The 14,319-nt window shown below is 46.0% G+C and overlaps 1 protein-coding gene across 2 annotated transcripts in view; it reads right to left on the bottom strand.

The window, feature by feature from the left end:
• Positions 1-10,958, bottom strand: part of trim44 (tripartite motif containing 44) — a 69,524-nt gene extending 58,566 nt beyond the window's left edge. Inside the window, exons 1-3 of one of the 2 annotated variants that reach the window (XM_083654550.1) lie at positions 10,798-10,958; positions 9,161-9,803; positions 5,713-5,790 (exon numbers count right to left, since the gene is read on the bottom strand). In XM_083654550.1, the coding sequence (XP_083510676.1) occupies positions 5,713-5,790; positions 9,161-9,763 (681 nt within the window). In that variant the 5' untranslated portion in view covers positions 9,764-9,803; positions 10,798-10,958. The remainder of the gene's footprint in view (positions 1-5,712; positions 5,791-9,160; positions 9,804-10,797) is intronic. The other variant, XM_083654551.1, reaches the window with a different exon arrangement.
• Between the last annotated feature and the right edge of the window lie 3,361 nt (positions 10,959-14,319).

Genomic DNA, 14,319 nt, shown 5'->3' with positions numbered 1-14,319 from the left:
GGGTAAAACACAGGTGCAACCAAAACATTAATGGGGGTTTTCAACTTCCAATCCATTTAGGTGTTCCAGTGCCGGGGGCCTCATTAATGTTTTGGTTGCACCGGAGGCATCACTCTGCTCATTACATAAACATATTGATGTAATGCTCATTAAATATGTATTTATGTAATGATCTATACGTCTTTGTTTTTGGCTGTAGTTTTCCCGGCGTGGGCGTGGAGCACTGCCTTCAGTCTATGAAGCCCTATCAAGTCTATTTCTTCTTTCTGGAAAAGAAGCATTCATAGCGCAAAATAATATGACGTTAGTTTTCTATATAAGTTTTTTATATATATAAAATAAAAATGACAGTGTAATTCAGCGGCGGCAGCCATATTTCAGCAGCAGAGTGGTACAGTAGATAGGGGACACACTGGCTGAATGATAGGCAGCTGTCGGAGACCCCTCGTGCTGCACTACACCACACCCCTATGGTGCCTCATTCATATGTATGGAGCCTCACCACTGCTTTTATGTATTATATTCCATCCCCTGGGGAGAGCGCAGATATGAGCTCAGGGAGATTACCATCCCTACACCTGAGGCAAAGTACATCATTAAACCAGGCTGGATTTAATAAGCAAACACCAGCAAGGGGTTAAACATTTCCACCACACACAACACACACACACACACACACACACACACACACACACACACACACACACACAGACACACACAGACACCTCTACCTTCCAAAACTCCTTTAGGACTAAGCTACAATTTCAACCCTGCAAACTTCTCTGTCACTCTCTCTTCCCTCACTCACACTCTCTCTCTCTCTCTCTCTCTCTCTCTCTCTCTCTCTCTCTCTCTCTCTCTCTCTCTCTCTCTCTCTCTCTCTCTCTCTCTCTCTCTCTCTCTCTCTCTCTCTCTCTCTCTCTCTCTCTCTCTCTCTCTCTCTCTCTCTCTCTCTCTCTCTCTCTCTCTACGCCAGAAGCAGTCACTCTGATGGTTACCAGTCGTGCATAATAAGAACGGCTGACATTTGAGAGTGCAGAGAGGACACAGCGACAAATCCACATAATGGTGTGTAACACACTGCCTGCCCGCTGAGTCGAGTGAGGAGGGAAGTGGTTTTCTCTGAACATACGACACCTCTCGTCTCCAGTGGAATGGCCAGGGACAAAATGTCCAAGAAGTCCTTGGGGCAGCATTGATATTTCAGCATGATAATGGACAGGAGCCAGGGTGCGGGGGCGCTGGCTGCTAATAAAGGTATTACCTCTTCACACAGGCCATTCAAATTAACCTTGTGCATTATGCCACGGTGACACGGGTCACGTCTCTGTAGGTTTTGGAGCGGTGCTCTTACTGTAGGTAGGCCTGTGCAGAGCAGACACAGCTATCTAAGCAGAGAGGGAGGCAGGGCAGGGCTGCAGGGAGCAGGTGCAGCCACTGTCGATGGTAAATAGATAAGACCTAGCTGCTTAGCCGTGACCCCGCGACTCATTGTTACATTCTCATACGGCAGCTCGCATCACAGTCAGCTGCTCAGCTTTTATTTCCAGTGGCAGAACAGAAACACGCACCTACTAAAGCCATTTGTAATGGACTTTTTTTCCACCAGTGTTTTCAAGGTCAACCTGTCATGAAAACTCAGCCGGAACATTTTCTGTGTGTGTTCGAATTCAAGAGCAAGATGATTTTGCGGGAGATGCACTGAGCCCCCCCAGGCAGGAACCTGAAGGTTAGAGAAGTAAGCTTGTGATCCAAAAATCACAAGGTAAAACCCTTTGACTGACTGACTGACTGACTGACTGACTGACCGACTAATGGCCTGACTGATTCAGCCATTCTGGGAGCAGGAGAACAATGCGTTCCTCTTCTTCAGTTACCATTAAATGTGCTTTTGCACAGGGCACAACTGCTCCAGTGCTACTACCCAATTGCCATCAGTGCAAGACTGTGATCTTATAATGGGAAACCTCACTGGTGTGTGTGTGTGTGTGTGTGTGTGTGTGTGTGTGTGTGTGTGTGTGTGTGTGTGTGTGTGTGTGTGCGCGCGTGCATGCATGCGTGTTACAACTAATCCACCCTCAAAGTCCTTCATTCAGTTCATTGCTATGAATACGAATAAGTGCATTTTGTCAACTTAGGGTTTAAAGAAGACAGTAACCAGAAGAAAATGATGATTCTTTAGTGGTCCTTTGTACTTTATACATGCTTCAAAATCACAGAGTCACTATGAAAATGCAACCTCTGCCTCTGTGCAGAAGTGCTGAGTCAAAAGAGTGACAGCAGCTGAAGCCGGGAATGAAACGACTCAGTAATCACACAATGATGCCATCACTCCTAAGATTCGAGTGGAATTCTATCACGGCAGGAACCCAATAGGCAAGCTCCGTGAATGGCAGAATGAATGAATATGGATTGAAATAATTGGCTCTCATGTTTACTACCCAACGCCTTTATGACATAATCTCTTTCTAATCCCTCTTTGTCTCATTCCAGACTGCTGTGTTTATCCGGTTTCCTCTAAGATTATTTTTTAGCAGCGCGCGCGGGGGGGAGGGGTGTCAACATTATTCCACAATATATTATTAATGTTAATAATAATTAGTTGGCGACTCCTGGCGGCTTAGCTCTCGAGGCCGGCTCTATAGAGACACTGCATGAAATAGGCCACGCCTATCACGGGGGAAAAGCTCTGTTCATTTCCGCACACACCAGCACAATTTTCCTTGAATTAAACATAGCTAAAAGCTGTTGTGTGGTGGGCTGCGCAGACAACAAATGTAAAAAATCGCCAGTTAAAGTTTTTTTGTACTCCCGAGGAAAACAAGGAAGCCATTGAGAATTGGCGAGAAGAAAAATGTGGATGTTGCTGTCAATGAAGTAAGTTGGAGTGTTCATCTTCCGTATATACGATCTTTTTGTGCAACATCGGGCCATGCACGCGACATAGGAGAACGCCAGGATTGGACGGGAGTTTGTGTTTTCCCCCGTTTTGGGCGTGGTTTCTAAATGATGACGTGCTCCGCAGTGTCTCTATTGCTAACTCCTCTCTGCCAGCCATGTTGTTTTCTAGGCTAGAGAGGCCCGGAACTCTAAAAAATGTAAGTTTTGTTGTGAAAAACTCAGTCAGAATTCTAAACCAAGTTAGGAGTGTTTTGAGTCTACCAGATGTCTCTGTCCACACAGCAATTTGTCTTGATCACTCTTTTTTACCTTCACAGTCAGACAGAACCTTCCATGACTGGATGAGAAGGGACTGGTCTCCATCAGAGATCTGTATATTGATGGTCATTTTGCATCCTTTGATCAACTAAAGGGGAGATTTGAGTTGCCTGGCACGCACTGGCTCAGATACCTGCAAATCAGAGATGATGTTCGATCCAAGATTAATGCCTTTGAAGCGCTCCCAAACGAGCATGCTTTTTTCCATGTTTTACTGAGCCCTCCTCACTCCAAACATCTCATCTCTAGATTTGTATGTCTGTTTGATAACTGCAACACAGCCTCTACTGAGAGGATTAGAGAAGCGTGGCAGGGGGAACTTGGGAATGATTTATCTGACATTATTTGGGAAAGGAGTCTGTCTGTGGTACAACTCTGGTCAGTTAATAGCAGACACCAGCTGATCCAGTTTAAAGTTGTTCACCGTCTGCACTATTCTAAGCATAAGTTGCACAGGATCTACCCTTCCGTCTCACCACTGTGTGACAGGTGTCAGAGGGCACTCTGTCTCATGTTTTCTGGTTCTGCCCTTCACTGACAGGATTCTGGGCCCAAATATTTGACTGGTACTCTCAGGCCTACAAAATAACCCTTCAGTCGGAGGCAGAACTCGCCATCTTTGGCTGATCGGAGTCCTTTCTGAACTTCCCTACAGCTACAGTCTCTGACACTAAACTAATTTTGAAGGAATGGAAGTCCCCCTCTTCACCTCCTTTTCAATTGTGGTTGATGGACATGATCTCTGTTATACGGATGGAGAGGCTCAGGTTCCGGAGAACCAACTCACTTGGAAAATTTCTAACGATCTGGGACCTGTTTCTAGCCCTACCTCGATGAGGTTAGGGGCGACGGGTGACTCGCCCGGCTGGTTTCTCATGGACACCTCGCGCAGGATCCCATGTTTTTCTTTTTTCTTTTAAGCACACGTGGTAGCACCACGTTGTAATATTGAATGTTGATTATGTTTGTATGTTTTTTCTTTCTTTTTTTTCCCCTGTGCCTGAGCCTGTTCGTTTTGTCTTGTTTGTGTACTGTTATATTAAAAAAATAATAATAATAATAATAATAATCATGATAATAATTAGTTGGCCGTGAAGATCAATATGGAATACATTGTGAATGTAAAATCTATCTAACTTAACGCCAGCTAGTTAAATCTACCTTTCTCTCTCTTCTCTTTCTTTTTCTATTTTTCCTACCAACACGAGGATTCGAGCCCCCCACCTCTGGCTCGGTTGGGCATCCATACAGGCACAACTGGCCGTGACTGCGCGGGTGGGAAGCTGTATTAAGAGGATGTATCCTGGTCGCTGCACTAGTGTCTCTTCTGGTCGGTCGGGGGAGGGGACTGGGGGGAATAGAGGCCCGCAGGGATGACGTTTTTTTGTAGGCCAACCTGTAAATTAGCATTGTGCTCGGTTCCCTCGTCTGCAAGTCAATGGGATGTTTGTGTGGGGATTTTGGTTAGATGCCTGAAATAAGGTGTGTGGTGAACACAAGCTTATGAAACTGTGACCTTTGTGTTCAGCAGGATAATCGTCACAAATGAAGACCACTTTTATGATTTTTGAAGCGTAAATGCGATCGCCAAAAATAGCGATTTTCAGAAAACGCTTCAAAAAATCATAAAAGTGGTGTTCATTTATTATCTTGCTGAACACAAAGAGTTGGAGTTTCATAAACCTTTGTTAACCAAAGACCTGAGGCATCTAACCAAAATCCCCCATACAAGAAAACTCAGACTTCCAGACGAGGGAACCAGGCGATGATAACTTCCAGGTTGTGGGACTCCTTCCTGCAGCACAAACTGGAGGGGAAATCTGAAAAACTGGATTATATATATTTTTTTAAACTAACTGCAACGTCATGACATTTTATGAAATTCTGAAGCAGCGGTGGCAAAAGATTTGCAGCGGCGCCGGCGGGCCGCTCCTGCAGAATGTATATAATGGAAACTCTGGTCTATAGTGCTTATTGCTCGACCCAATGAATTAGAAATGGGTACTGGCTTATATTTCTGTTCTGTTATGGCTCTCTAGATTGAAACTGGGTTCAATTCTTTTTGCTTTGAAGTTTGAAGTTTATTTTAGTGCTATGAAACCACGGCACCACACCTGAAAGTATTCACTTCTATATTTATTAAAGTTAAACTACTTTTGCAGCTGTTACTCTGTACTAGTGCCTCCATACCGCCAAAACTTCTTAAAGACACAATGAAATGGAAATCAACCATACACATTGTCTGAATATGTAGACCCTAAACATAATCAATGCAGAATAATACGTACGTAGGATAAAATAAAACATTAAAACATTACATACATTAAAACATTTTAATTATACTACTCGTTCCTCTCGTCAACCGGCAAGAGTGAATGTTGACATTTGGAGATTGCCACGGCATTTTTATATTTGTATTTTTTTGTCAAGCTTTATGGAGCCATTGCTATTGGCCTTCACCTCAGTGTTCTGTGTCCAGGAGACTGGACTCACCTCAGGATTGGTCCATTTGGTCTTGATCTTCTCAGCCATCTGCTGTGTGTAGCCCAGCAGGTCATGGCCCTCCCGGCTCTATGAGTGGAGCAGACAAACAAATAAGACACAATATAGTATGCCACCATATAAAAACATTAGTACAGTGATGTCAGCTCCCTTGCCTGTGACACATACGTGTGTTGTCTTATTTGTGTAATAAGGAATCACTAAATCTTATATGATAAGATATGATATGAAATCCAGTTTTAAGACCACCATATTAGACTACCTAGTTAACTTACCGTCTACTTGCCTGACATGCAAGTTAAGTTAAGTTATCCTTTATTTATCCCCTTGGGGAAATTCATCCTCTGCATTTGACCCATCCTCTACTCGGAACCTTCCTAGAACTAGGAGCAGTGGGCAGCCACTGTGCAGCGCCCGGGGACCAACTCCAGTTATTTTGCCAGTACCTTGGTCAGGGGCACTGACAGGAGTATTAACCCTAACATACATGTCTTTCTTTGATGGTGGGAGGAAACCGGAGCACCCGGAGAAAACCCACACGGACACGGGGAGAACATGCAAACTCCACACAGAAAGGACCTGGGACGGACCGGGGTTCGAACCCGGGGACCTTCTTGCTGCGAGGCAACAGTGTTAACCACTGAGCCACCGTGCCGTCCAAGCATCAATGCAATGAACAGCAAAGCAAACAGCATCATGTAAAGATCACAACATGTGCAGCAGGGAGCCATAACACTTGGATATATATGCTACTCTCACATGGATAGACTCCAACACGAAGCCCGGCTCCAGCATCCACACGCAGGCTAAATGCTAGAGCTGGCCTAGTGTAAATAATGTGGCCTCTGGTGGTGTCGTTTGTCCCTCTTTTCTCTTGCAGATCTATGTAGCCATGATGCAAGAGTAGGTCAGTGAAGTGGCCTGATCTATTTTGTCAGATGTATATAGCCACAGGGTTTGGATAAAGCCTGGCAGAGGATGACGCACACTGCTTCTATAAATTACAGTCATCGTCATCATGCCATGTGGATCATTACTGCTCTAGCCCACAGTTTACAAGCACAATGCTGCTACAGATGCTGCACTAGCTACCATTTCTGATCCAGTTTTTCCTTTTACGTTCCTAAACAGGCCTTTTGGTTCCCCAGCCTCTTCAAACAGGCCGCTGTTGGAAACTTGGATTAGAGTTCTCAACGGGCCTGGAAATAAGAACCCGAGGTCCCGAACCCAACCGACCCGAGTGAGCTGAGACCGACCAAACGTGAAGGAAACAAAAAAACAAACAAAAGGAGAAGAAAAAGGTTGCGCCTAGCCGGAGAGAGGGGGGGGTCGAGAGCAAGCAGGAACACCACAAAACTGTTTATTCCCCGTATAGTTACGAGAAACGGGAGATGTTTGATAAATTAATAAAATACATTTGAACGAGTAGAGAAAGACTTGACAATTGATTGACTACAAAATTAGCAATCAGCACCATGGACAGCACTGACTGCTCACTGCTCACATGCAAATGCATTAGCCCAGAGAATTTCAAAGTGGGAGGCGGACCTCCCCAGGGGGGCTCCAAGCAGTTTCAGGGGAGGCTCAGTGAATGGAAGTGGGGGGGGGGACATTACGTTAGTAATAGAGAGCCGCAGGGATGACATATCTTTGTAGTCAGAACGCGGAAGTCCTGGACTTCCTGGTTCTTCACTGTTTCTGTCTATGGGATTTTTTAATGGGTTTTTGCCGCAATGCTTCAAATAAGGTCTCTGGGCAAGGCAAGATTAATCAAACGCGAACCAGAGTTCAGTCAGATAATCTTCACACATGAGGACCACTTTCATGAGTTTTGTAGCGTAAATGCGAGCCCTAGAAGTAAAAAGCTTGAGCTAAGGTAATCCAGAACTACACACTGTCGCATAGGCTTCCACGTCACGTCAGCACTCAACCTGGACTGTTGTTGATGTGCACTGATTACCCCGGGCTGAACGGGCTGAACCAGGTGAGGAGAAAGAGAATTTCCGTGTTCGTCCTTTGAAGTGGTGACGTTATTGACGTATATATCCCCATCGACTCAACAGTGTAGTCTCATTTAGCTGTTTGCTAGCTAGCCGCCCTTTTAACGGCACGTAAAAGCTTCAAAACTCATAAAAGTGGTCCTGGTGTGTGAAGATGATATTACTAAACACTGCTTGGCGTTTGATTAAGCCAGCGTTGCCCAGAGAGATTATTAGAAGCATCGCGCCAAAAACCCATTAAAAACTCCCATAGGCGAAAACAGTGAAGAACCAGGAGTGTTAGCATCGATGATTTCCAGACTCGTTCCTGCGGCTCTCTATTACATTAGTTATCAAAAGTAGATCAGATAGAATAGCCTAAATGTGTGTGATTTAGTTAAAGAGATAGTGTGGAGATTCAGTAGTTGGGGAATTTGACTATTTTTCCAACTATCCCAGAGTCAGAAAAAAATTAATGCCTTCAGTTCAGACAGACCTTCATGTATTTGGTGTATGTGAAACAGCAATACTAGGCTATCTTGGCTCTCCTTTCTCCCAGCGTTGTCTGGGGAGAGGCCCACAGTCTCAGACTTTGAAAACCCCTGCATTAGCCCACTACTGTAAATACACAGATACTTTCCGGGCCCCGTCGGGCTCGGGATGATACTGAGAGAACTCTAACTTGGATACTGAAGCGACGGAGCAGACTTACTAGAACCCTTGACTTCAAAATATGAATCCAAAACTAAAAGCTAAATACTGATCTTATCTCCCCCCCCTGCTAATTGGCGCGCTGTGCAACGACACGGCCCTAATGTGTTCACCGGTGCGCTGATAATATCCGACTCTAAATGCGACAATAATGGTGACAAAGTCCCATGCTCTGCTGAGTCGCGCCCACGGTGATGATGGTGTTATTCTCCTATCCCAAGCAACATTAGCCCAGCTTACTGTACCAACTGCAACGCTGCACTGAGCTGAGCGGCTGGTGACTCATTGGACCCACATTCAAAACGCCTGAAGCTAAAAGCCATCTGGGGAACGGAGAAACGGTGAAGCCATAATTGGCACAAACGGACAATGGAATATGTTCATCATCATGTTTGATTCCCGGCATTCCCGCTTCATGGAAATGATTCAGATAGCCAGATAATTAAGTGTATGATTGTCACGTGGGTGATCATGACATATTGTTATGCTTTCAACATACTCTCAAAGCCATGGGGAGTTGATGTAAAGATGACCAGGCCCACAGCTATTGGCATTCTGCTAAATACAGCATTACAAATGCAAAGCAGATAGGCGGTGTCCTGAATACATTATGCTGAACATTACAGTGCACATAGGTAGAGTGGAGCGTGCTATTATGATGACGTACAGTAGAGGGCATGTGGTGAATCATACAGTAGTAGCACTCGTCTCTATATAAACCTGTCATCACCTCAAGAGTGCGGTCTCACCTTCTGCCAGAGATAGGCCTCGTGCAGAGTGATGATCTCGTGCTCCCGGTGATCGCCCTGCACGGCACACAGCACGCAGATGATCTTCTCGTCTGGCTTACAGTAGAGGGAGGCGTCCTGCCCGTGCTCCTTGCAGCGCAGCCTCTCCACCGTCACAGTGTCCCTCTTCCCAGGCTCCGCAGCGGCCTCGGCGCCCTCGGCCCCTGGTTCAGTGTCGGGCGACAGACCGCTCTGCTCTTCCCCCCCGGCGACTCTCTCCCCGGTGCCGTCCTCCTCGCCAATCTGGTTTTCCTCATCTAAACCCTGGATCACACCCACTCCCCTCTCCGCCTCCCCGGCCCCGCTCGCAGCCACAGCTCCGGCCTGGGCCCCAGAGTCTGTGTCCCCTTGCGTCGCCCCGTGGTTATAGGGCGACAGCGGGTGATGCGTGCTGCCGGCGTGTCTGTCGGCGTGCGCGGGGCAGAAGGCAAAGCTGCAGGTGTGGCACACGTGTGTCGCTGGCTGGGCCTCGTCCGGCTCACACGCGTCACATGACCCGTCCATCGGCAGCTCCTCCTGTTTCTGACCCATCGGTCCTTCCCAGGGTTGCCCCTGGTTGCTCATGGTAGCTGATGATAATTCTGGGGATCAGACCAGCAAAGCCCTATAGGAGACACATTGAGGGGAGGACAGGTTATAAATAAATGTGACCTTGGGCACGTCATTTTCACAGCTGCACAGGAGGAAGTTTATGTGGTGACTGGCTGCTATCATAGATACCAAGATCCTCAGGACTTATCCCGCCGGGCGCCGGCTTACAGCTTTGAAACTCTGCAACAGCTAGATGATGATATATAGACGGAGTCAACAACAAGGAAAACAACTTTCAGCACAATGCTCCATCATAGGATCCAATAACGCTTTGCACTGCCTGCCGCAAGGGCAATAAACAGGACGAGCCCATTTGCAGTCACTGGACTGTCTCTGTGTGCAAACAGAGGCACTTATACTGTTTACTGACTCACATGCACAAAGTGCTGAGTGTGTATTGCCTCATGGTATGCCTCTATCCCCAGCATGATACACATGCTTTGGCTCTGCCTCCCTGTGTCCGTTGACAGGCCTTGACCTTTTAACGTGTTCGTTTTAGCCTTTTTCACCACCTCTCCCTCCTTTCAGTCCTCTCTGTGGGAGTGAAGCTGAAGAACGGAGAGCTATGGAGCTGGAGACCAGTTGCTAGCCTGGCTCACCGAGCACGCACGCACACACACACGCACGCACGCACGCACACACACACACACACGCACACGCACACGCACACACACACACACACACACACACACACACACACACACACACACACACACACACACACACACAAACAAATCTCAGTTTCTTTTCTCTCTCTTTCTCCTTGGAGCCTTCCTCTCCAGAGCTCTGTTTGTGTATTCTTTCCCTCTCTGCTGACACAAACAACTAGCATGAAAAAAGTGCTTTACTGCAGAGAAAACGGCCCCCTTCCCTTCTTTCAGCAGCCCTACTCTGCTATCTCTCTCTCACACACACACACACACACACACACACACACACACACACACACAGCTCTCTCACACAAAGACAGACACAAACGGACATTCACTCTACCCTGTGGGGCTTACCAGTGTGCAACTCACTCCAATGTGTGCTTGCTGGTTTGTACACGACCCCGTCTCCTTTTCTCTCCCTCTATAGTCTCTGTATCTGCGGGCTGCTTGCTTGTGATAATATTGCAGGCAGTCAGTTTAGCCAGATTAGCTGTTAGCTTGCACGCTAGGTAGCACTTCCTTAGCACCACCGGCTGCTTTCGGTTAACAGCTCCAGATCCGACAGCAAGCACTTCCTTGTTTTCATCAGGTGCCCCCCCTACTTCCTGCTTCTCTCTCCAGGAGAGAGAGCGCGAGAGACGCGGTTTGGAGAGAAAAAGAAAAGATGCGGAGGTGAAGCCGGGGAAAGTGAGTGTTCGCACCATTAAATAACGTTAAACATCGTTATAACACGATACAGTTGTTGCTGACACATTTGTTTCTGTTGTCACTGACAACTGCGCAACCATACAGGCTCGTTTGCAGGGCCGCTGCTGGACATTTGGGTGCCCGAAGCACAATTGTTTTGTGGTGCCCCCTCCCAAGAAAAACACAAATGCAATCTTCTTTAAACCTAAGAAATATATTTTCATTATCATTGTTACAAATAAGAAAATCAGAACTATAAAATAACAGTATACACTATAACTAACTAAATATAGAACAGTAAAGACACAAATATTTTATCTTCAATAGACCCCTTATACAGCTGTCAACATTAAAGCTGCGCGCGCATCGTGTAGGCAAAAAGCCGTGAGCCCAGCATTGACAGACACAGAGAGCTGTGTAAAAGCCCCGCTGTCAGGACTGCTCTGTGCTCATCTGCAACACACAGTTAGATTTTGGTTTTAAAATGCAGTTCTCGGCTTACTACCACAGCTTATCGCCTAGTGATAAGCAATGTTATGCATCGCAATTAACTTTGGTTAATGGGATATGTCTTACAGACCCATACGCACTGGCGCTGTGTCAATGGATAAAAGACAAGAAGAATTGGCCAAGCCTAGACTGGCCAGCAATACATAGCGTAGATAATTATTCTGTAACTTGCAAAGATATATTGTTATGTTGATAATGCACACAACTCAATAATGACATTATGTAACGTTACTTGGTTGTTAACTAACCGAGCGATGTGGCTGAGCAGCCTACAGCTACAGGCAGCTTACCTGATTATGAAATGAGCACTACAAAGTCGGCATTTTTAATAATGTCCTCGTTCCAATCAGTTCAACTCAATAATGACATTATTTAACGTTACTTGGTTGTTAACACGTTCACTGCCACTGACGTATTAATACGTCAAAAAAAATCCAGCGGTTCACTGCCATTGACGTATTAATACGTCAAAAAAATGTTTTTTTTTTTTTTGACCGTGGGATGTGCATCTAACCCTTTTACATCTCTTATATAATTATTGGAGCCACCGAACGTTTACAACCCATTCCACCGACCCACTAAGTGGCAACAGTGCTCTCCTGACTAGAGGAAGGCAAGCATTTTTTTAACTTGTCACGCCATTCTCACCCCAGCCATTCTCATGAAAATGGATGGGGGAAAACGCTTTCGTTTTCGCGCTGATTGCTGGCGATGCGGGATTGCAAATTTGCATAATAGATTACAGGTGGAACACACTTTGAAACACGCAGCATAAATATGACCAGAATCGCAAAAGCTTCTCTCAACCAAAACTCCAAGAAGCGAGCGAGTCCATCCAGACTTCCTCAAACAGCGGCCGCGCAGACAGGCACAGGACAGCAGCAAAGCAGTGAGACTGGTGACAAGCTTGTGACGGCCGCTGCAGCCAAGAAGAACGCGCTGCTGCGGTGGGGGGTTCCAGAAATGGACTGGGTGGGCAGCATAAAGCCTAGAGTCGCACGGGGCTTCATCGGGGCTCTCAAACCCAAGAGACGAGTGAGACCTATCCACACTCGCTGCCAGGGAGGGAGGCTGCTCAAACTCGCTGCCAGGGAGGGAGGCTGCTCAAACTCGCAGCAGCAGCAGCAGCAGCAGAGCACTCGCTTGTGACAAACGCAGGCTGAAAGCCACTAGACACGCCCACGGAGGGAGGAGTTGAAGGAGAGGGCGTTCGGAACTATATTGTTTGGATGTCTGATCTCTCACTGATGCCAAAAATAAATGGTTAAAGTGACTGTTCTGCCTGTTTGATTGAATTTCACAAAACTGCGATTATCTCAGCTTTCACTCTCAGACGCTAAAACCATGCTGTACTCAACGGCTAATATCTACATAACTACTAACTCTACAAACTAACTCTTTTAGACAGAGAAAGCACACATTCTATTAGTACTTTTGTGAACTTTGTGTTGACAAACTCCAAGCAGAAAAGAATCCTCGGCTCTTGTAAAATGAGCCAGAATCCTCAAAAAACGGCTTGGCAAAAGCTACCTACAGCAAAAAAAAAACGGCTGGCAGTCAATGTGTTAACTAACCGAGCGATGTGGCTGTTACTAGCAGCCTACAGCTACAGCTTACTTGATATGAAATAAGCGAGCACTGCAAAGTTGGGCATTTTTAATGATTTCCTCTTTCAGCTTGCAACCAAAGACGCCTACGGTTAGCATTAAAAGCAGTATGAGTTGACGGGATTCGGTAAAACTTTAGTCCTTGCTTTGTTGATAGTGTAACAGACTGTTTTGTGTTGTGTTGTGTTCTATTGCGTGTGTGCGAGGCTGTGTATGTTCCCTCGAGTTGCCGTAGAACAGGATATGTGGGGAGAATTTGGTGAAGCTTGTTATAACGTTACAGCCTGGCTCTATCGTTTATTATTTTATTAACCAAGTGTGAATAGGCGGACCCGAATACTCTGCTACAATAGCTTTCCCATTCTGGCATCCCACTGCACAACACGAAGACATGTCTAGCTCGTCTAGTTTTCCAGCCACTGGAAAACTACTTGCCAGGGCTGCGCAGAGTCTGTCTTTCTCCATCCGTCATGCGCATCGACGCTGCGTGATGTCAGTGTGACGTAGTCGTATAAGGGGTCTATAAAATAAACAGAAGAATTATATTTACATGATCAATTTTACCATTATAAATAAGTAGAAATATACAAACAAGCATGAATTCGCAATAGCTGACACATTTCTGAAGTGCAGGATCGTACTAGGGTCAGCCCATCCTACTCTGCCTCTGCCACCCTGCATTTCAAAATCCTCCCCCACCACCCCCTTTTAGCCAACTGGCATAAACATAATAAGCTGTGAGTGACATCTTGGAACAGATATAAAATCGGAAGTTTCTTTATTTCCCTGTGGGTGTAGCCTACTGTAACTGTGTTGAACCAATGAGCACTCAGCTCGAGGGGTTAAAATCCGGTGTACAGCAACGGCACCCACTACACGTCTGCTCACTTGGGTGTACATTTTGGTGAAAGTTGTGTGAGTGAAAATTGATTGATTGATTGCTTATTGATCAATCAATAAGTAATCAATCAATTTTCACTCACAGTTGCAAAGCGGTATCACGTACGATTGATTTGTTATGAGTTTTACACTTTAGAGTCAAGTTAGACGGTTGTTGTAGCACCACCATCAG

This window comes from Poromitra crassiceps (genome assembly GCF_964638095.1).
Source record: "Poromitra crassiceps genome assembly, chromosome: 18".
Classification (NCBI taxonomy): domain Eukaryota; kingdom Metazoa; phylum Chordata; class Actinopteri; order Beryciformes; family Melamphaidae; genus Poromitra; species Poromitra crassiceps.
Note: the sequence above shows the minus strand (reverse complement) of the source record. Positions and strands in the feature narration are given on the sequence as shown.